Below are 21605 nucleotides of genomic sequence, written 5' to 3' on the forward strand. Positions count from 1 at the left end.
TTTCTATATCACTGTTACTGCTCCCACTGGAAGGCTATTCCAGGTATCTACTACCCTTTCTATATCACTGTTACTGCTCCCACTGGAAGGCTGTTCCAGGTATCTACTACCCTTTCTATATCACTGTTACTGCTCTCACTTGAAGGCTATTCCTGGTATCTACTACCCTTTCTATATCACTGTTACTGCTCCCACTGGAAGGCTGTTCCAGGTATCTACTACCCTTTCTATATCACTGTTACTGCTCCCACTGGAAGGCTATTCCAGGTATCTACTACCCTTTCTATATCACTGTTACTGCTCCCACTGGAAGGCTATTCCAGGTATCTACTACCCTTTCTATTTCACTGTTACTGCTCCCACTGGAAGGCTATTCCAGGTATCTACTACCCTTTCTATATCACTGTTACTGCTCCCACTGGAAGGCTATTCCAGGTATCTACTACCCTTTCTATATCACTGTTACTGCTCCCACTGGAAGGCTATTCCAGGTATCTACTGCCCTTTCTATATCACTATTACTGCTCTCACTGGAAGGCTATTCCAGGTATCTACTGCCCTTTCTATATCACTATTACTGCTCTCACTGGAAGGCTATTCCAGGTATCTACTACCCTTTCTGTATCGCTGTTACTGCTTCCACTGGAAGGCTATTCCAGGTATCTACTACCCTTTCTATGTCAGTGTTGGCCTTTACAGCTTTTACTACCTTACTACCCTTCCTATATTACTATTTGCCCTTTTGTCTCGAGTCTTGTTAATGTTTCTGCTACTCTACATTTAACCAATTATTTCTTTGCATTAACTCTGTCTTCTACACATTTTCATTAAATGCTCGATCAGCTGGATTTGTATTAAACACCATTTGAAAATAAAGGAATTTATTTAGCATAATCTGGGCTGTTTAGAATATATCCCTTGTTTGTGGGCAGAGTGACTTCCTTTCCTTCCGTAATGAAATCCTTAGTAAAGGAGCATTGCGTTAATATATCATTTAATTGTGGATTCCACTCGGGTCCTGTTAATAAGTGATTTGTCTTTAGTACATGGTGAGGCGTCTAATCTTATCTCATTAATTCTATTTCTCTGCTCATATCAGATTGTGCTGGAAGAAGCGTTTATTTTGGGAAGTGTCATGGCAGCAGAGGAGATATTTTCGTCTTTTTATGATATTTATATTATATACTTTTTATTTCTTTTTTTACTCAAAAGGATAGCACACCTCAGCCAGAAATTAACACCTACAGAGTGGGTAATCTGGCCATCGTCTAACCATGATTGGAGCTAATGAGATACGAGTAGGCTTATTGTCTGACCAATAATCATGCTGTATTAGTCGTAAGCGCGATATGATCGAGTGGAGGTTTGTGCCATAATTCGGATTAACATGTTTTTGATTTAAATAATATGGTTGTAAAATCTGGGGTGAGTATTTTATATTTTTTTTGATGGCACATTTTTACAATGGAGGTGATAGAAGGCAGTGACAGTTTTAGGACTCTGGCAGACTACAATATTTAGAGAATTTCTGTTGAACAGGAATGTGCACATTGTTATAACTGCTGTGTGCTTACATAAAATATACATTTATCCCAGTAATGAAGCTGGGGATCCACTCAATGCTGTATTAGTTTATTGCCTGGGAGCAAACCTGGCTAAATCCAGAAAGCGGCACTCAGGACCCCTAAAAGGCCCCTCTCAGGCCTGAATCCTTAACGGGTTACTTGTTGGATTAAACAGCGTTTGTTTGTTTTTTCACTTGTAATATTGTAAAGAGCTGCGAAATCTGTTGGAGCTATATTATTATTATTGCCATTTATATAGCGCCAACAGATTCCGTAGCGCTTTACAATATTATGAGAGGGGGGATGTATCTATAACTATATAGGACAATTACAAGAAAGCTTACAGGAACGATAGGTTGAAGAGGACCGTGCTCAAACGAGCTTACAGTCTATAGGAGGTGGGGTATAAAACACATTGGGACAGGAAATATCAATCAGATAAGATAAGTGAAGCAGAGCTGGAGGAGAGAGTAAAGCACTGTCCTATAGGAGAGAGCAAGAGACAGGCATGTAAGGTAGATGTTACTCTGGGAGGCCATAAGCTTTCCTAAAGAGATGGGTTTTAAGGCACTTCTTAAAGGATTGAAGACTAGGGGAGAGTCTGATGGCGTTAGGCAGGAAAGGAGCCGACCGCGAGTCCTGCAATCACGAGTTGGCCGTACGGGTGCAAGCAGCGGTCAGGAGGTGGCCACGAGCAGAGCGGAGGGTACGAGGAGGGGCATACCTCTGGATCAGTGAAGAGATATAAGAGGGGCTAGAATTGTTCAGTGCTTTAAATGTATGGGTTAGCACTTTGAATTGACTCCTATAGGATACAGGGAGCCAATGTAAGGACTGGCAGAGGGGTGAGGTGTGTGAGGGCCGACTAGAGAGGAAAATCAGTCTGGCGGCATTCATTACAGACTGTAGCAGGGCAATACTGCTTTTGGGGAGACCAATCAGGAGAGGGTTACAGTAATTCATGCAGGAAATTACTCGAGCATGGACCAGTTCCTTGGTAGCATCTTGTGTAAGAAAGGGGCGGATGTGGGCTATGTTTTTAAGTTGGAATCTACAGGATTTGGCCACAAACTGGATGTGAGGCTCAAAGGTGAGGCCAGAATCAAGTATGACGCCAAGACAGCGCGCTTGCAAGGATGGATATCACTGACTTGAAGGGAGAGCGAAAGAGGAGGATCAGTATTAGGAGGAGGAAAGACAAGGAGCTCAGTTTTAGAGAGATTGAGCTTCAGAAAGCGGGAGGACGTCCAGTCAGAGATGGAAGAAAGTCAAGCAGTGACACGTTGCAGGACGGCAGGGGAGAGGTCCTAGGAGGAGAGGTATATCTGAGTGTGATAAGTTTCCCAAGAAAGGCAGTATAAAGAGAAAATAGAAGGGGACCAAGGACAGAGCCTTGGGGAACTCCAACCGAGACAGGATGAGGGGAGGAGGTATCCTTGGAAAAGGAAACACTGAATGATCATCCAGAAATGCTACCTCTGCTTATGGCAAGTCCTGCAGGGTTGGTGCTGTGAGTCCTGGGTGTAGCTGTTTCAATACTGTATGGGGCCCAGGCTCTCCTTATGGCAAGTCCTGCAGGGTTGTGTGCTGTGAGTCCTGGGTGTAGCTGGTTCTGTAATTTTATGGGGCCCAGGCTCTCCTTATGGCAAGTCCTGCAGGGTTGGGTGCTGTGAGTCCTGGGTGTAGCTGTTTCAATACTGTATGGGGCCCAGGCTCTGCTTATGGCAAGTCCTGCAGGGTTGTGTGCTGTGAGTCCTGGGTGTAGCTGGTTCTGTAATTTTATGGGGCCCAGGCTCTCCTTATGGCAAGTCCTGCAGGGTTGGTGCTGTGAGTCCTGAGTGTAGCTGTTTCAATACTGAATGGCAAGTCCTGCAGGGTTGTGTGCTGTGAGTCCTGGGTGTAGCTGTTTCAATACTGTATTGGGTCCAGGCTCTCCTTATGGCAAGTCCTGCAGGGTTGGGTGCTTTGAGTCCTGGGTGTAGCTGTTTCAATACTGTATGGGGTCCAGGCTCTCCTTATGGCAAGTCCTGCAGGGTTGGGTGCTTTGAGTCCTGGGTGTAGCTGTTTCAATACTGTATGGGGCCCAGGCTCTCCTTATGGCAAGTCCTGCAGGGTTGGGTGCTGTGAGTCCTGGGTGTAGCTGTTTCAATACTGTATGGGGCCCAGGCTCTCCTTATGGCAAGTCCTGCAGGGTTGGGTGCTGTGAGTCCTGGGTGTTGCTGTTTCAATACTGTATGGGGCCCAGGCTCTCCTTATGGCAAGTCCTGCAGGGTTGGGTGCTGTGAGTCCTGGGTGTTGCTGTTTCAATACTGTATGGGGCCCAGGCTCTCCTTATGGCAAGTCCTGCAGGATTGGGTGCTGTGAGTCCTGGGTGTAGCTGTTTCAATACTGTATGGGGCCCAGGCTCTGCTTATGGCAAGTCCTGCAGGGTTGGGTGCTGTGAGTCCTGGGTGTTACTGTTTCAATACTGTATGGGGCCCAGGCTCTCCTTATGGCAAGTCCTGCAGGGTTGGGTGCTGTGAGTCTTGGGTGTAGCTGTTTCAATATAATATAATATTGCCATTTATATAGCTCCAACAGATTCTGCAGCTCTTTACAATATTCTATTTCTGATCTTACACATATTCAGATTTTTAAAGCAGTCACACACAGGCACAATAAAGGCACTCTCGGGACAAGTGAAAAACAAGCAAACTGAGTTTAACCAAACAATCAAATAATAAATATTCATATAAGAAATACCAAACTGCTGTGGTCCTAAAAGTATGAAATAAACCTGGCCATGAAAGGGTTAATGTAGCTTAAACCAGCATTTTAGGTCTTTCCTCTTTTATATTCGTTATAAGTCCTTTGTACATCTCTATCGATCCTGTTGGCATAACACATGCAGTCATGCAATGTGTCTCCAATGATCTGATCATTAACTATTGCTTCCAGTAAGAGTCGTTAATGTCGCAATGCACAAGAAATGTGATGGCTTTTGTTTTTTTTGGGACTCCTTTAGCAGCCGCTGGATTCTGCGGTAGGCAAGCGGCTCATCAGAGATGGAGAGGAGCTGTCAGCCGGCGGTGCTGTGTGATCGGAGCTTAAAATAAACATGACACAGGCTGGTGAATTATTCATTGCACCTTTCACAGACCAGAACAGAGTCGGCCAAGCATGAAACTATAAGATCCCGCACCCCTTTAATTTAATGCTCTGTAATCAATTGAAAATTGTTCCGAGGTGCTGTCTACTCCTCAAGGTTACTGAGCCCTTCTCTAATCCTTGCGTCATCACCACGTGATGGAAAACCAGAATATCCGGGCTCTGAAGACTGCGCCGCCTATGAGCGCAATCACAGAACCTGTAGGATCTGAAACCTGCCTTGTTATCGCACCAGAAGGCTGCCACTTATTTTTAACCGTTTCATTTGGGGACTGACAGATCTCCAATGGCATATAGCAAAATAACATTATACTTTATTAATTTAACAAGTCAGACCTCGACTTTGCATGTAAAACATTCCCTAGACCTATACAGCCACACTAAGTCCTAAACCCCGTTTTACAAGTCATCTGATCTTTCGTGAGTGGGTACCGTTATCTTAGTCCTGCTATTATTTGAAACACAGCAGATATACGGTTTCAGAAAATTCCAGTTAAAAGTCTGAGCACCTACTGGAAGGCCTTTTTAGAATTAACCATGATTTTTGGAGGGGGAGCTCCTGGCTTGAGAGAGCCTCTCTTTTAATGCATTAAAAAATACAAATATATAATCTTCACATTTTCCCGTAAACCTACATTTTCCAGGTGGCTGGGAAGTTTGATAAAATTTCTTAGCCAGCCCTGGCCCTCCATTTACAACACACACAGCATTGAGATGCAAATTTGAGCCCGCCATGATGGATGTTAGGACCATTATATAAGCAGAGCAGGATTACCTATACGGTGACCTTAGGCAGCAGCCTAGGGCCCAGGGTTTATCACCTGTTTTACTCACTCTACCAGTTGGTCGATGGGGAATGACTGCTGGCAAGCTTGAAACGAGTGACATAGTGATGGCAGAATTTCATTGTCCCAGAGGATCATGGGATATTAATCCTTGATCTAAAGAATGATTAACCTGAGTGATCGATCTGTTTGCAGGACTCAGAATAACTGAGTGCATTGGGTACTGAGCTGTGAGCTTCCTGCTCGCCGGCTGGCACGGGGCACTCTCTCTAATCCGAATTGTCTAGAAGTTATTCTTGCTCCATAATGTAATTATAAGAGCCTTCTTTTTTTCCTGATGCGGAAAGAATTGGGAAATCACAGAAGGTCGCCAAGGACAGCGCCTGAGGTCAATATCCCTGGGAGTATGCATGCTTGATCAGTGCTGTGTCTCAGGCTGCTTCACGGTCCTGGGGCTTTCTCTGATTGGCCCAAGTACTGCCTCCCGTTTGTGTGGCTAGTGTGTTTACGTCACCGGCTGCATGTTCCTTCGAATTTGCTTTAGTTTATGATATTACACTTTTCCCTCAATTATATTTTGCAGCGCATTCATATACTAAATACTTGTTTAATTCCAGGAGAGGTCGTAGTGCTTCTTCACTCGCTGAACATTAAACGCACCATTAATAATATGATCTTTATTAGGTGCGTCTGACTAGGAAGTGTGTCCTGAGCATAGGTGTCAAGCAGCTTTTCTTCCGTTTCCTTGAATGCATTAGATCAGGCTGGATAGAGAACGATCAGTGTCTCTCCATTTAGGGATATGTTGGGAGAAAGCTAATTACTTGGCGTTGTTCTCTTACCGTCATGCTTTTTCACTGCACACAGTCCCTTTTTACCATTATGATTTTATCAATGAACACAGCCATTTAAATCACAGTGACTGACCATGATTATCTAGGAGGATTCTGGGATCTCCCCATGTGACAGGGAGATGCAAGGAGCCTGAGAAGACCGCTACCAGGTATCCTTCATAGCTCACTGCCGATGTTGACCTGCCTGAGTGATAGCCTTAAAGACAGTGCAGAGAGAACTTAATGGTAAATGGAGTCCCTCGTCTGTCAACTTTGTCTCCACTTATCTTTAAATGGTCAGTCTACGCACCATAACTGTGATGTAATTCCAGTAAAATACAAGTTTAGCAGGCTAAGATTGCCACAAGGCATATGTATGTATATGTGTTTGTAGTATCAGTTAGTTAATAACACGTAGCTAAGATACTGTCATCACTGTACTGACCAGGTGCAGGAATGTAAGAACTGGAATTACGCGTCCCTCTCCTTTGTATCAGATGAGCCACGTGGTTAGACCGGATGGATGAGTTTAGACTCTATTCATTAAATAGGTTAAGGGTATGTGTGGGTGTAGTTAATTGTGGGAGGAGCTACAGTGCTATATAAGGAATGTACTCTATGTATTCAGTACTCAGACTTTGCTGTATTTTGGTGACGCTAGTCCCTCTGAGTCCCGATCGGTGATCCAATAAAGAATCTCTTCCTTCCTGAAGAAACCTGTGTCCATCTCTCTGTGCTTGGCTTCCGTCAGTTTCTCCGGTATCATTTGGTGCATTGGCCGGGAAGCTCATCGTTCAACGGTAGCTGAGAGGCAGAGGCGTGAGACGGTCTATCTTTGCCCACGTTCTCTACGGCTGCACCCCTGAACTTCTGCGTGGACCTCCCTTCGTCTCGGCGCCACTGGTCTGTTGTCCAGGAGATCATCGGCCTCTACGTGAGAAGTGCTGGGGTGTCCCCGTCGATGAGTGTGAACTCAGGTTCAGGAACGAGGAGGTAAGATAACTGCTGTTTTAGACGGCAGGACCCGCTAGGGGTATACCGATTGTGCGGTAGGCCCAAAGGGGTTTTTGAATCTGTATCTGCCCCCTCTGTCGGAGGGAAGGAGCGAAGGCGCACCGCTCGATCGAACGCTCTTTAGTCAGACCGTTTGATTTGGTTAGTCAGGCGGGGTCCTGGTGTAAATAGCCCTAGCCGGACACCGGTGTCTTGTCTAGACTAGCGTTCTAGGGTGTATATTACGTTCGCTAGGTCGGAGGGACCGGGAGACTAAGCGGCGCCTGTGTAAATTCGGTTCGCTAGTTCTCATCCTATCTGGGCTAAGTGGGAAGGCGTGTAAATTTGGAACCCACTAGACTTTTGATAGTACGACTAAGAGGCGCCTGTGTAAATTCGGATCTCTAGCTCGTTGTATAGTGCGACTAAGAGGCGCCTGTGTAAATTCGGTTCTCTAGCTCGCTATGTATATGTGGTGATTGGGCAGTGTGGCTAACCAAAACGGGTGTATATAGTTTTAGGTAGTCCATTCAAGGTACTGGCCAATAGTTTAGTTGGGAATTGTAAATGTGTTAACGATTGTTTTAGTAAAGTGTATATCTTGTTAGATAGCGCGAGCTCAGCCGTCTAGCGAGAGTGTTAATAGTGTGTTGCTGTATTATAGTGCACGGTACCATAACCCTGTATATTTACTGACATTATATAATAAGTACTAATCATTGTCGTCCATTGCATGTTTAACACCATAACCACTAATAATTGTATTGTGACCTTAACTTGTGCTTTGACCTATGCTAACCGTACTGTAACCGCTATTTGTAAAAGACGATGTTACTGGGGTGTGTTATAGACGGGTAATTCGTATATAGAGAATTATAGCGTGGGTGACTGTGTAGTTACGCCAAAGGGCATAATATTGATTATATAGTGACTGGTGTAGCAGCTGTGTGTGTACGGGAATTCCCTGAGTGTTTATTGTTATTGTGTACGTTTCACTTGGTAACCGTACCACGTGGTGCTGTTGCCAGAGGAAACGGGTGTGACTGTTGAATAGTACGCGTGTATAGTAATCGTTGTCGACGACGTTCCACTGTTAAATATGGGTGCGTCGCAGTCAACGATTCCGGATCCCTTAGGATGTATGGTTAAGAATTTTAAAAAGGGATTCAAAGTTTGTGATTTTGGGGTTAAGATGTCCCCTGTACGTTTGGTCACTTTGTGCACTAGGGAGTGGCCTACTTTGGTTGCGGCATGGCCGCCACGTGGCAGTTTGGATCCAACTCTGGTACAGCGCTTACACGTGGCTGTATCAGGTAGGCCTGAACTTTACGGCCAGTTTCCTTATATTGATTGTTGGAGACAGGCCGTAAATGACTCGCCAAAATGGCTCCGGACATGCCACGAGGAGCAGTGTCGCCTCATGGTAGCTAGGACTTGTTCGTCCACTAGGACTGGTGTTAGGCCCATTTTGGACACGCCCCCTGAGTCCGAGATCCCTTTGCCGCCCCCTTACTTTCCGGTAAGAGGAAGTGACGCAAACGCAGGAAGTCCTGCACCCCTCCCCTCATTACCCTCATCCACTTCCGCTTCCTCCTCCAGTACAGGATCCACCCCCCCTCATACTAAATCTCCCCTTCCGGAACCAGAACCCACCCCCATTAGAAACGAATATCCTGATTTGGCGCCACTTCAGACTTCCGGTCAAGCTTCATCTAGCTCGGCCCGAAGTGTTCTATTCACTACCTTTTCCCAAAACCAACCTCCCACATCCCCATACCCTATATCTCCCCGACCGGAACCCATGACTGACGCTTCCCTACGTAGCCCCATACAGACCCGACAGTTGACCGGTGCCCAACAATTGAGACACTATCAGATGCCTCTTCGTCTGAATCCCGGGTCAGCCTATATTAATGCCGCAGGTCAAATGGCACAAGCTGACCCTGTCTTCGTATATGTTCCCTTCACTACAACCGATCTTTTAAACTGGAAGACCCACAATTCCTCGTATACTGAGAAACCACAAGCCATGACTGATCTGTTCACCTCAATAGTACAGACACATAATCCGACATGGGCTGATTGCCAGCAGTTATTAATGACTTTATTTAACAATGAGGAAAGGACAAGAATAAATCAAGCAGCCATTAAAGCATTAGAGGATAGAGCCCGTGCTTTGAACCAAGCTAATCCAGCAGCATGGGCCGCAACACATTATCCCAACACTGATCCCGATTGGAACGTAAATGGTGCTGATATGGTTCAACTCAGAGCCTATAGAGACGCTATAATTGCTGGCATGAAAGCCGGAGGAAAGAAAGCCATTAACATGTCGAAGACAGTTGAGGTGATCCAGAAAAGCGATGAAGCGCCCAGTGTCTTTTATGACCGATTATTGGAGGCGTACCGCTTGTACACCCCCTTTAATCCGGAAGACGCAGACAATTCCCGAATGGTGAACTCCGCCTTTGTCAGCCAAGCTTACGGAGATATTAAGCGCAAGCTACAAAAGTTAGAAGGGTTTGCAGGTATGTCAATCTCCCAACTAATGGAGGTAGCTAATAAGGTCTATATGAACAGGGATACAGAAAGTAAGAAAGAGGAAGAGCGCAAGATGCGTAAAAAGGCTGATATGCTAGCGGTAGCGATCGCAGGCGTAGATAAACGGGGCCCAGATAGAGGCAATAATAGATGGAGTAGGGAGCCTTTGAGTAGGGATCAATGCGCGTATTGCAAGGAAGAAGGGCATTGGAGGAACGAATGTCCGCAAAGAGAGCAGTACGAGAGAGACCAACCCAGGGCAGGCTACGGAAACTTTAGAGGCAGAGCGAGAGGTAGAGGAGGTCCCGGAGGGAGTAATGGTTATAGAGGGAGTAATGGGAACAGAGGAAGTGTTAGGGAAGACAGGTATATTCCAGCAGCGCAAAGGTCTCGCGATAGAGAAGGTAGGGACTTTGTAGGATTGGCTGACACGGTCATGGAGGACTATTGATACCGACCGGGCTCCATCCCCCTTGGTCGAGCGGAGCCTATGGTCGATGTATCAATAGGGGGGAAAAGGAGTGCGTTCATGATCGACACTGGTGCTGAACATTCAGTGGTGACTAATCTAGTTGCTCCTCCATCTGGAAGGACTATTACTGTGATAGGAGCAACTGGAAGAAGTGCTGAAAGACCGGTTCTTAAAAGTCGACTCTGTACATTGGGAGGCCACGTAGTAAAACACCAATTCCTTTATATGCCTGAATGTCCAGTCCAATTGCTGGGACGTGATATGCTATCCAAATTACAAGCGCAGATTACGTTCCTACCAGATGGAACAACATCTTTAAAGTTTAATGGACCTTCAGGTATTATGACTTTATCCGTACCAAAGGAAGAAGAGTGGCGACTTTATACAGTGTTGACTAGCCAAAACCCTAGGAGTGATGAGACATTGTTTAACATACCAGGAGTTTGGGCAGAGAACAACCCACCAGGACTGGCCCGCAATATTCCACCAATAAAAATTGAACTGAAACATGGGGTTTATCCAGTGAGCCTAAGACAATATCACATTCCGCAGAAGGCTAAGAAGAACATCCAATCCTATCTGGATAAGTTCATACGGTATGGTATCCTAAAATTCTGTACTTCCCCCTGGAACACCCCATTGCTGCCTGTTCAAAAGCCCGGCACAGATGAGTATCGACCTGTGCAGGACTTAAGAGCAGTCAATGATGCGGTTGTTAGCATACATCCAGTTGTACCCAATCCATATAACCTGCTTGCTTTAATTCCGGGCGGGGCTACTTACTTCACAGTTTTAGACCTCAAAGATGCCTTCTTTTGCCTCCGAATTGCCGCAGAAAGTCAATGTATTTTCGCTTTCCAATGGGAGAACGCTGTAACGGGCTCAAAACGCCAAATGACTTGGACAAGACTGCCCCAAGGGTTTAAAAATTCACCTACCCTATTTGGTTCAGCCCTAAGTCAAGATCTATTGGATTTCGAGTCCATCCCAGGAGAGTGTGTATTGTTACAATATGTAGATGACTTGTTGATAGCAGCAGTTACAAAATAAATCTGTCAGCAAGCAACGCACGATCTACTACACATTCTCTGGAAGGCAGGATACAAGGTGTCTAGAAAGAAGGCTCAGTTGTGTTTGCCAACTGTCAAGTATCTAGGATTCCATATCTCTGAAGGTCAAAGAATTATGGGGCCAGAGAGAAAAGAAGCTGTCTGCCAAATACCAATACCCAAGAATAGAAGACAAGTGCGAGAATTCTTGGGGGCAGCAGGCTTCTGTAGGATATGGATTCCCAGTTATGCGATACTAGCAAAACCTCTGTACGCAGCTATCAAAGGTACAGAGCACGACCCCTTCTTATGGACCCAAGAACAGCAAACGGCATTTGAAGATGTGAAGAAGGCTTTGATGAGTGCCCCAGCATTAGGTCTACCTGATCACACACGACCATTCTACTTATATGTACACGAGCAAAGAAGAATGGCTGTGGGAGTATTGACACAGTACTTGGGATCATGGCAAAGACCTGTTGCCTACATGTCTAAGCAACTGGATGCAGTGGCCAGCGGACTTCCACCTTGTCTAAGAGCCGTAGCTGCAGCCGCCCTGCTAGTAGCTGAAGCCGATAAACTCACTCTGGGTCAAGAACTTTATGTACGAGTCCCACATGCAGTACAGACGTTGTTGGATTACAAAGGAAATCATTGGTTTAGTAATAGCCGTATGACCAAGTATCAAGCAATGTTGTGTGAAAACCCAAGAGTGCATTTAGAGACTGTAAACACCTTAAATCCAGCTACCCTTTTGCCACAACCTACTGAAAGTCAACATGATTGTTTGGAAGTAATGGATGAAGTATTCTCAAGTAGACCAGATCTTCGTGATTTTCCCATCCAGAACCCCGATGTTCAATATTACACCGACGGCAGTAGTTATGTGAAAGAAGGGATCCGCTATGCAGGATATGCAGTGACAACAATAGACAAGGTGATAGAAGCTCGGCCACTGGCGAAAGGAACATCAGCACAAAAGGCAGAATTAATAGCACTAACACGAGCGTTACAATTGGCTGAAGGTTTAAGAGTAAATATCTATACGGACTCTAAGTATGCGTTTTTAACCACTCATGCCCACGGAGCTTTGTATAAAGAAAGAGGACTACTGAATTCAGAAGGCAAAGAAATCAAGTACGCAGCTGAAATCCTACAACTATTGGAAGCAGTGTGGGAGCCGAAAGAAGTCGGTATCATACATTGTCGAGCGCATCTGAGAGGAGATGGTGATGTAACCAAGGGAAATCGGATGGCAGATAGTGCAGCTAAGCGTGCTGCTGAATCAGGAAGACAGGAGTATGTAGGGCATATAGCTGCTCTTATACCAACTCCACTGTCCCAATGGACTCCAGTTTATACAGCTCAAGAAGAGGAGTGGTTAAAGACTGAACCGGGAAAGTATCTGGAGAACAAGTGGTATCAGCTAGAAGATGGAAGAATAGTTATACCAGCATCGCTAGCGGTAGAAATTGTCCAAAATTATCACAACGGGACACATTCTGGGAGAGACAGTACTGAAGAATCTCTTAGAAAACATTTCTACATACCAAGATTGTCCAACTTGACTCAGGCCATTGTACGCAGATGTGTAACGTGTGCTAAGAATAATGCAAGACAAGGACCAGTAAAGCCACCAGGAGTTCAGTTTATGGGGGGACTCCCCATGTCCGATCTACAAATAGACTTTACAGTGATGCCTAAATCGGGTGGACATCGTTACCTGCTGGTAATTGTGTGCACCTATTCAGGCTGGGTAGAAGCATGTCCTACTCGTACAGAGAAAGCAGGAGAAGTTGTGAGATTCCTGCTACGAGAAATAATACCCCGATATGGACTACCCTGTTCTATAGGATCGGACAATGGTCCAGCTTTTGTTCATCAGTGCCTACAACAACTGACTCATATGCTTGGTATAAAGTGGAGGCTTCATACTGCATATAGACCCCAGAGTTCTGGTAAGGTAGAGAGAATGAATAGAACTATAAAGAACCAGTTGGCTAAAATGTGTCAGGAAACCCAACTTAAGTGGAACGTTCTCTTACCTATAGCCTTATTGCGAATCCGCAGTACCCCTACCAGAAGGATGGGCCTCTCTCCTTTTGAAATCATGTATGGGCGACCACCTCCCGTACTTGGTAACTTAAGGGGGGACTTGAGTCAGTTGGGAGAAGGAATTACCCGGCAGCAGGTTGTAGAGTTGGGTAAGACTATGGAGGAGGTACAGAAATGGGTACAAGATAGATTACCTGTGAATATTTATCCCCCTGTTCATAGTTATCATCCAGGAGATCAAGTGTGGATTAAAGAGTGGAATAATGTACCGTTAGGGCCCAAGTGGAGAGGTCCTTATGTTGTTCTTTTGTCTACCCCTACAGCGATAAAAGTAGCAGAAGTGACTCCGTGGATACATCACTCCAGGGTTAAACCAGCAGCAGTCGATTCTTGGCAAGTTACAGCAGATCCAGAGAATCCCTGCAAGATCCGGTTAAAACGTACTACTCAGTCGGAGTAACGAGGAATTATTGTGGATTACAAATTTTATTGTTACAGGTGTGAGTGAGAAGGCCATAATAAAGCCTGTCCGCTTACCATCACATAGTGTATAAGCCAGGAAAGTCTCGAAGGGACACCTGTGAAGATGAGCAGAACTCCATTCCCTGCAGCCCCTCACATCCTGGAAGCTGAGGCGCCATCGCACGGACGAAGACTGAGGATGACGGCGAAAGATGTGCTTTTGATAGTGTTTATTTATATGTGTTTTTATATTCAGGAAGGTAGAGGTACCGACACTCCTAGCTGTGAGGTATGCATTAAGACTACGAGAACAGGTAACCATATTTCCCAAACCCTAATTTGGCATTCACAATACGAATGTAAAGGAGATGTATCGAGATGTAGATACTTAAATATAGATTATAGTGTGTGCCATTTAGGAGTAGGAGAACCTAAGTGCTTCAGTCCGGAGTATCAGCCTCGTACAATTTGGTTGACTCTCAGGAATGGAGATCCTCAGGGGACCCTAATTAATAAAACGGTGTTAGAATCCGTACATTCTTCGGGTGTTCTGCTATTTGATGCGTGTAAAGCGATATCGAGTGGTAGAAAGCCGTGGAATGTATGTGGGGATCTTAGATGGGAGAGGACGTATGGGTCTAACGATAAATATATTTGTCCCAGTAGCAAAAATAAATATGTAAGTCCTAGATGCCCAAATAGAGATTATAACTTTTGCCCATATTGGTCTTGTGTGGGGTGGGCAACTTGGGGACAGACAGTAGACAAAGACATGATAGTGACTAAGTTGCCGACTAGCCCTTATTGTAAGTCTATGGAATGCAACCCAGTCCATATACTCATTAATAACCCCGACAAGTTCTTAGATAAGTATGGAAATTTATTTGGGTTTCAAATATACGGGACGGGTTTAGATCCTGGGACATTATTGTTTATAGGAATAGAGACTGATACGGTATCCTCCCAGACTCATCAAGTATACCATTCCTTTTACGAAGAGATGAGTATAGATAATAAGATCCCCCATAATGCTAAAAACCTGTTCATCGATTTAGCTGAAAGTATTGCCGGTAGTCTTAATGTTACCAACTGCTATGTGTGTGGAGGTACTAACATGGGAGACCAATGGCCTTAGGAAGCAAAGGAGGTAATGTCCGGTTCTGAGGCAGTTGACCAACTAATATCTACACAAGCCGATTATCATTTGAGTGTTAGAGGTAAATCTGAGTGGAGATTAAAGACCTCCATCATAGGTTATGTTTGCATAGCAAGGAAAGGAATAATGTATAATACTTCTGTAGGAGAATTAACTTGTCTAGGGCAAAAAGCTTATGATGATGATACTAAAAATACAACTTGGTGGTCGGCTTCAAATGTCTCAGAACCATCTAACCCGTTTGCTAGATATGCCAATTTAAAGGATGTGTGGTTTGATCTATCCATCACATCTATTTGGAGAGCCCCAGCAAATTTGTACTGGATCTGTGGTAAGAAAGCCTATTCGGAGCTGCCACAGGACTGGGAAGGGGCATGTGTGTTGGGTATGCTCAAACCATCCTTCTTCTTGTTACCGATTGAAACAGGTGAGACTTTAGGTGTTAAAGTGTATGATGTGAATCATAGGAAGAAAAGGGGACCCATAGAGATAGGCGCCTGGGAAGATGATGAATGGCCTCCCCAGCGTATTATAGATTACTATGGGCCAGCCACGTGGGCAGAAGATGGTACCTTTGGTTATAGAACCCCTATTTATATGCTCAACCGTATTATAAGATTACAGGCGGTGGTTGAGATTATTACTAATGAGACCTCACAAGCACTCAATCTTCTAGCGAAGCATAATACCAGGATGAGGACAGCAGTCTACCAAAATAGATTAGCCTTGGATTACCTTTTGGCAGTAGAGGGAGGTGTATGTGGGAAGTTTAACCTGAGCAATTGCTGTCTTCAAATAGATGACGAAGGGCAAGCAATAGCTGAGCTTACTAGCCATATGGTTAAACTAGCGCATGTGCCTACTCAGGTATGGAAAGGGTACAATCCAAGTAGTTGGTTTGGTAGCTGGTATGAGTGGTTTGGAGGGCTTAAGGCAGTGGTAGGTGGAGTCCTACTGATTTTACTGTTGTGTCTACTCCTACCGTGTCTTATACCCTTAGTAGTTAGGTCTGTGCAAAGCCTGATAGGAAGTATAGCAGAGAGGAAGGCTGCTGCACAGATAATGGCGATATATAAGTATAAGGCTCTAGATCAGGGAGAACCAATGCAAGAAGATGAATGTTGAAGATTCACATCATAAGATAAGTCTGGTCTGGTTCATGGTAACCTGAGGTATATGCAAACCAAGGTTAAGTGATGCCTCAAGTAATTGTGAAATATCAGAGGCATCAAAGGGGGGAATGTGATGTAATTCCAGTAAAATACAAGTTTAGCAGGCTAAGATTGCCACAAGGCATATGTATGTATATGTGTTTGTAGTATCAGTTAGTTAATAACACGTAGCTAAGATACTGTCATCACTGTACTGACCAGGTGCAGGAATGTAAGAACTGGAATTACGCGTCCCTCTCCTTTGTATCAGATGAGCCACGTGGTTAGACCGGATGGATGAGTTTAGACTCTATTCATTAAATAGGTTAAGGGTATGTGTGGGTGTAGTTAATTGTGGGAGGAGCTACAGTGCTATATAAGGAATGTACTCTATGTATTCAGTACTCAGACTTTGCTGTATTTTGGTGACGCTAGTCCCTCTGAGTCCCGATCGGTGATCCAATAAAGAATCTCTTCCTTCCTGAAGAAACCTGTGTCCATCTCTCTGTGCTTGGCTTCCGTCAGTTTCTCCGGTATCATAACCACTGCATATCACTTGTAGTTACGGTGCTAGCAGTGCGCTGGAGCTGTTTAATGAAAGTAGTCCAACAGTTTACACTTAGTTTGACATTTACCTGGGTCCCATGGACACCCACTGCCAATCCTCCTATTCTGATCTATCAATGGCGACTAATGCACTCTTCATGATATACATTAGGGATCGACCGGTCTTGATTTTTTTTTTTTAGAGCAGATACCGATACTGATGATTTGTGAACTTTCAGGCCGATATCCGATAGCTTACCGATATTTACCATTTTGAATTTTTTTTGCAAAGCTTTTTTTTATTAAGTGGTAAATATACAAAATAAACATGCCAGTCCGATTTCTTTTATGTTTTCAAGAATATTTATATGTGTGTGTAGTGAATGCAGTGAGAGTATTTGATTAGTGGATGCAGTGTGTATGTGTGTAAATATGTGCGGTAGGAACTCCCCCATTACCCTTAATGTTCCTCTCCCTTATCTTTTAGTGCCCTCCCCTACCCCAGTGTTCATTTTCCCTTCCCTGTTCCTTAGTGCCTTCCCTTGTTGTTCCTCTCTCTCCCCCCCCCCAGTGTTCTTCCCCTTCCCTGTTCCTTAGTGTTCTTCCGTCCTTCCCCATAGTGTTCCCCCCCTAAACCATAGTGTTTTCCCCCCAAACCACAGTGTTCTTTCCCCCAACCCCTCCCCTGTCCCATAGTGTTCTTTCCTTCCCCCCCACTCCCCTGTCCCATAGCATTCTTTCCCCCCACTCCCCTGTCCTATAGCGTTTTTTCCTCTCCCTCCCCCGTCCCATAGCATTTTTCCTCTCCCCTCTCCTGTCCCATAGCGTTTTTTCATCCCCCCATCCATAATGTTTTTTCCTCCCCCTCCCCATCGTGTTCTTTCCTCCCCTCCCTTGTCCCATAGTGTTCTTTCCTAGCCCCCTCCCCTGGTCCATAGTGTGCTTTCCGACCTTCCCTGTCGCATAGTGTAACTTCCTCCCCCTCTCACTTCCCCCCCCTCTCCCAAAGTGTAACTTCCCCCATGTCTTGTCTCCCGCGGTACAGGAGATTCAGTCTCCTGTACCCTGCCGGACTGACAAGAAGTTCTCTCAGTGAGCACTTCCTTTCAGGAAATCAATATTACCGGTGATTATCGGCCGATACCGATACTTACAGTAGCAAAAAATCTGAATATTGGCTGATAATATCGGCAAAACCGATAATTGGTCGATCCTTAATACACATGTCCGTTTCCTCTCTACTTGGACAGAATTGATTAGCTCAGATTGTCAGCTGGTGCTTTCAGACAAGGAATTCCATCCAAACATGGGCAGAAATAGCTTGCCAATGCGAGGTCTCTTCGAAGTAGTAGGTCTAAGGATTTTAGAAGAGGAGGACAGACTGGATGCATTAGGGAGATCCACGTGTCTGAAAACAATTACCGTATATACTCGAGTATAAGCAGAGTTTTTCAGCACATTTTTTGTGCTGAAAAACCCCAACTCGGCTTATACTCGAGTCAATTGTCTGTATTATGGCAATTTGCATTAAAAATACTAAGATGGTGTAATTTAAAGATTTATATTAAAGGAACTCTGTAGTGTTAAGAATACAATGCTGCATTACTAACACTATAATGCCTCTCTGCTATTGTGCCCCCCTGCCGCAATGAAAGGGCTAAAAACACTGAGGTCCTGCGGACACGTGCACCTCCCAATGGAAAGCATAGAATCAATGCTTTCTTGTGGGGAGTTAGAAGATGCTGGACATTTTCATGCAAAGCGGCAAGGACGTTCAGCGTTGTGTTAGAGTTAAAGGGGCCCTCTAGGCACCAAAACAACGTCATCTAAATGGCGATGTTCACACCCCCGGTGGCATTTCTTTTCAAGCCGGTTTTGTGAATGGGGTGTCACTTATTTGCTGAGAGCGTCACCTGACCACACAGGGCACAGGCAAGCAAATGCCTGTGCCCTGTGGCACTCGGCACTTCTAGTGGGAAACGGCCACTAGATGCAGTTTTAACCCTGTAATATAAACATTGTAGCTTCTCTTAAACTGCAATTTGTTTTACATTGCAGAGATAAAGGGACAGGGACACTGCCCCCACATCACATGAGATGATGTGGTCTGGGTGCCTATAGTCTCCATTTTAAGGTATTTAAAATCAGTGATGATTGTGTTTGTTTAAGGACAAAGTCACTGAGTTGTTAATATATTTTGCTTGGAGAATGTTTTGAACTACTTACAATTTAGGAAATAACCCTGGAAGATTATGGAATATGATGATCAACACTTAAAAACATTGAAACTACTGACTCGTGTTGGCTGGCTGTATAGCTTCATTCATTATATCCCCCCATACATAAAGCTGTTTGCAGCTCGGGCTCTCTTAGTGAAAGAGAGTAGAAGTGGTGCCAGGGGTCTTATCACTATAGTGTTTGGTACAAATTGAGGCTCGAATAGTCAGGTGTGCTCTTTGTACCATAACCATGCAGGAGCATATATAATGTCTCTTTAATACTGATATTCAGTATGATTGTACATTAAGTGACTCTTTTTGTCTATTTTGTGCAGGACCTCCTCTCTGAGATGGAATACTGGCACCAAAGACCGAATGCTGATAAAAGTAACCGACCGGGAGCCCAGTTTCCTCACGCATGGGAATGGGTACACCACTGAAAGCTTGCAAGGGCCTCGTTCTCGGAGACCATCAGGGGGCCAGCCATCGCCTGTTTTGCAGACATTCTCCGTTGATACAGACAACTCCGTTTTCTTCCCTGAGCGCAAGCAGTCACCATATATGAAAAGGTCAGATCATGTGGGCACTTGCTCTCCGCTGCTTGGACGAGGGGAATCTTTCTGTACTCTGCAATCTCAACATCGAAAACACTCAAATGAATCTCAGCCTTCCTCTCCTCGCTATGCGTACGAACCTCCACTTTACGAAGAACCACCCATGGAATACCAGGCCCCAATCTATGATGAGCCTCCAATGGAAATGCAATACGATGCAAGTGGCAATTACAGGGCAATGTCGCCGCAGAAATCACCAATCCGCAAACCACAAGGCTTCCTGCAATCTCCAAAACAAGCATCCAACTCTCCATATCAACAGCTGGTGCTAACCAAACAAAAATGCTCAGACAGGTTTATGAGCTTGGACTACAGTCCTGCAGGAAAGGAGTATGTAAGGCAGCTAGTTTACGTTGAACAGTCTGGGTCAAGCCCAAAGATGAAAACGGGTATAAGACATAAATATACACCCAATACCATTGGTGGTTCATACTCCCTACAGCATAACCCACTTCACATGAGGGACCAACGACTGGAGGTTAAATCAGGAGATTACAGCAGCATGGAGGGATCTGACATACGGCTAAGTCAGCAGAAGAATCAATTTCATGGAGAAGACTCCATGTCATGGTCAAGTCAGCAGGACACTATGTCTTCAACAGGGTATTCTCCCAATACAAGGAAAAGGAAAAGTAGAAAACCTTCTTTGTCCTTGGAGCCCAACTCAACCCCTTCAGAAAGCTCTGTAGAACGGGAGACATTCATTGAGCAGGGAACCAATGAGGAAAGACCTTCATCCATGCCCAACAGACCTTTGATGAGTCGGACAGAAAGTAGGTCATCGGAAGCAGACATGCATCGTAACTCTCCTGAGGCATTTATGGCGCAAGCTAGGTTAGCCTGGGAGGCCCAGCAGGCCCACTTCCACATGAAGCAGAGAAGCAGTTGGGACTCCCAGAAGGACGGTTCTGGGTACGAAAGCGATGGTGCAGTGCCTTTGCCAATGCCGGGGCCTGTGGTTCGAGCATTTAGTGAAGATGAGGCTCTTGCACAGCAGGATAGCAAACACTGGAAAAGAAGCACTTTTGAAAAACTTGGCTTTCCACAAATACTACTGGAGAAGAGTGTTTCTGTTCAGACTAACCTGGCCTCGCCAGAACCATACTTACATCCATCTCAGGTAATATGCCAACGTGTAATGCCTTGCATTTCATAAATGAGTTCCCCTTAACATTCATTTTTATAGAGAAAGTAGCAGGTAAATTCATGTAAACTACCTGTGCATGATAAAACTATTCATTGTTACTGTGTCGAGATGGTATCTGATGATTTATGGAAGTTCTTCAATTAGAGAGTTAAGTAACACCCTGACTGCTACACCAGAGAAATCCACATCTCCCTTGGTATAGCTCCCAGATCACCCCATGGAAGGCCCTTTTACCCCACTCCTTGCTTTATTCATTTAACCTCCTAGTCTTAACTTTGTTTCCACTCAGAATGTCTCACAGCAGAGCCTTCAGGGCTGAGTCTCTCTTCACAATTCCTGGATATTTGAAGGACATGTGATTTGGATGGTGGAAAATTGGAGGAAGTGGGATATGCAGGATATCTGGAGGAAGTGGGATATGCAGGATATCTGGAGAAAGTGGGATGTGCAGGATATCTGGAGAAAGTGGCATGTGCAGGATATCTGGAGAAAGTGGCATGTGCAGGATATCTGGAGGAAGTGGCATGTGCAGGATATCTGGAGGAAGTGGGGTGTGCAGGATATCTGGAGGAAGTGGGGTGTGCAGGATATCTGGAGGAAGTGGGGTGTGCAGGATATCTGGAGGAAGTGGGGTGTGCAGGATATCTGGAGGAAGTGGGGTGTGCAGGATATCTGGAGGAAGTGGGGTGTGCAGGATATCTGGAGGAAGTGGGGTGTGCAGGATATCTGGAGGATGTTTTTGAGACAGATTATTTAAATATTGCATGTAGGTTATGTGTAGATGATGGCATAGATAGGTTATATGTGGGGATGACAATGGTTGGTTATAAGAGAGAATATGATGCTGTGCGGTATATATGGTGGATGGGG

General features: G+C 45.0%; 1 protein-coding gene across 2 annotated transcripts in view; it reads left to right on the forward strand.

Moving 5' to 3' along the window:
* The window catches only part of ARHGAP39 (Rho GTPase activating protein 39), a 189494-nt gene that overhangs the window by 46013 nt on the left and 121876 nt on the right, over positions 1 to 21605 (forward strand). For both annotated transcript variants that reach the window (XM_063450969.1, XM_063450970.1), the window contains exon 3: positions 19310 to 20708. In XM_063450969.1, coding sequence (XP_063307039.1) covers positions 19310 to 20708 — 1399 coding nt within the window. The remainder of the gene's footprint in view (positions 1 to 19309; positions 20709 to 21605) is intronic.

The sequence above is a fragment of the Pelobates fuscus genome, chromosome 4, assembly GCF_036172605.1.
Source record: "Pelobates fuscus isolate aPelFus1 chromosome 4, aPelFus1.pri, whole genome shotgun sequence".
In the NCBI taxonomy this organism is placed as follows: Eukaryota; Metazoa; Chordata; class Amphibia; order Anura; family Pelobatidae; genus Pelobates; species Pelobates fuscus.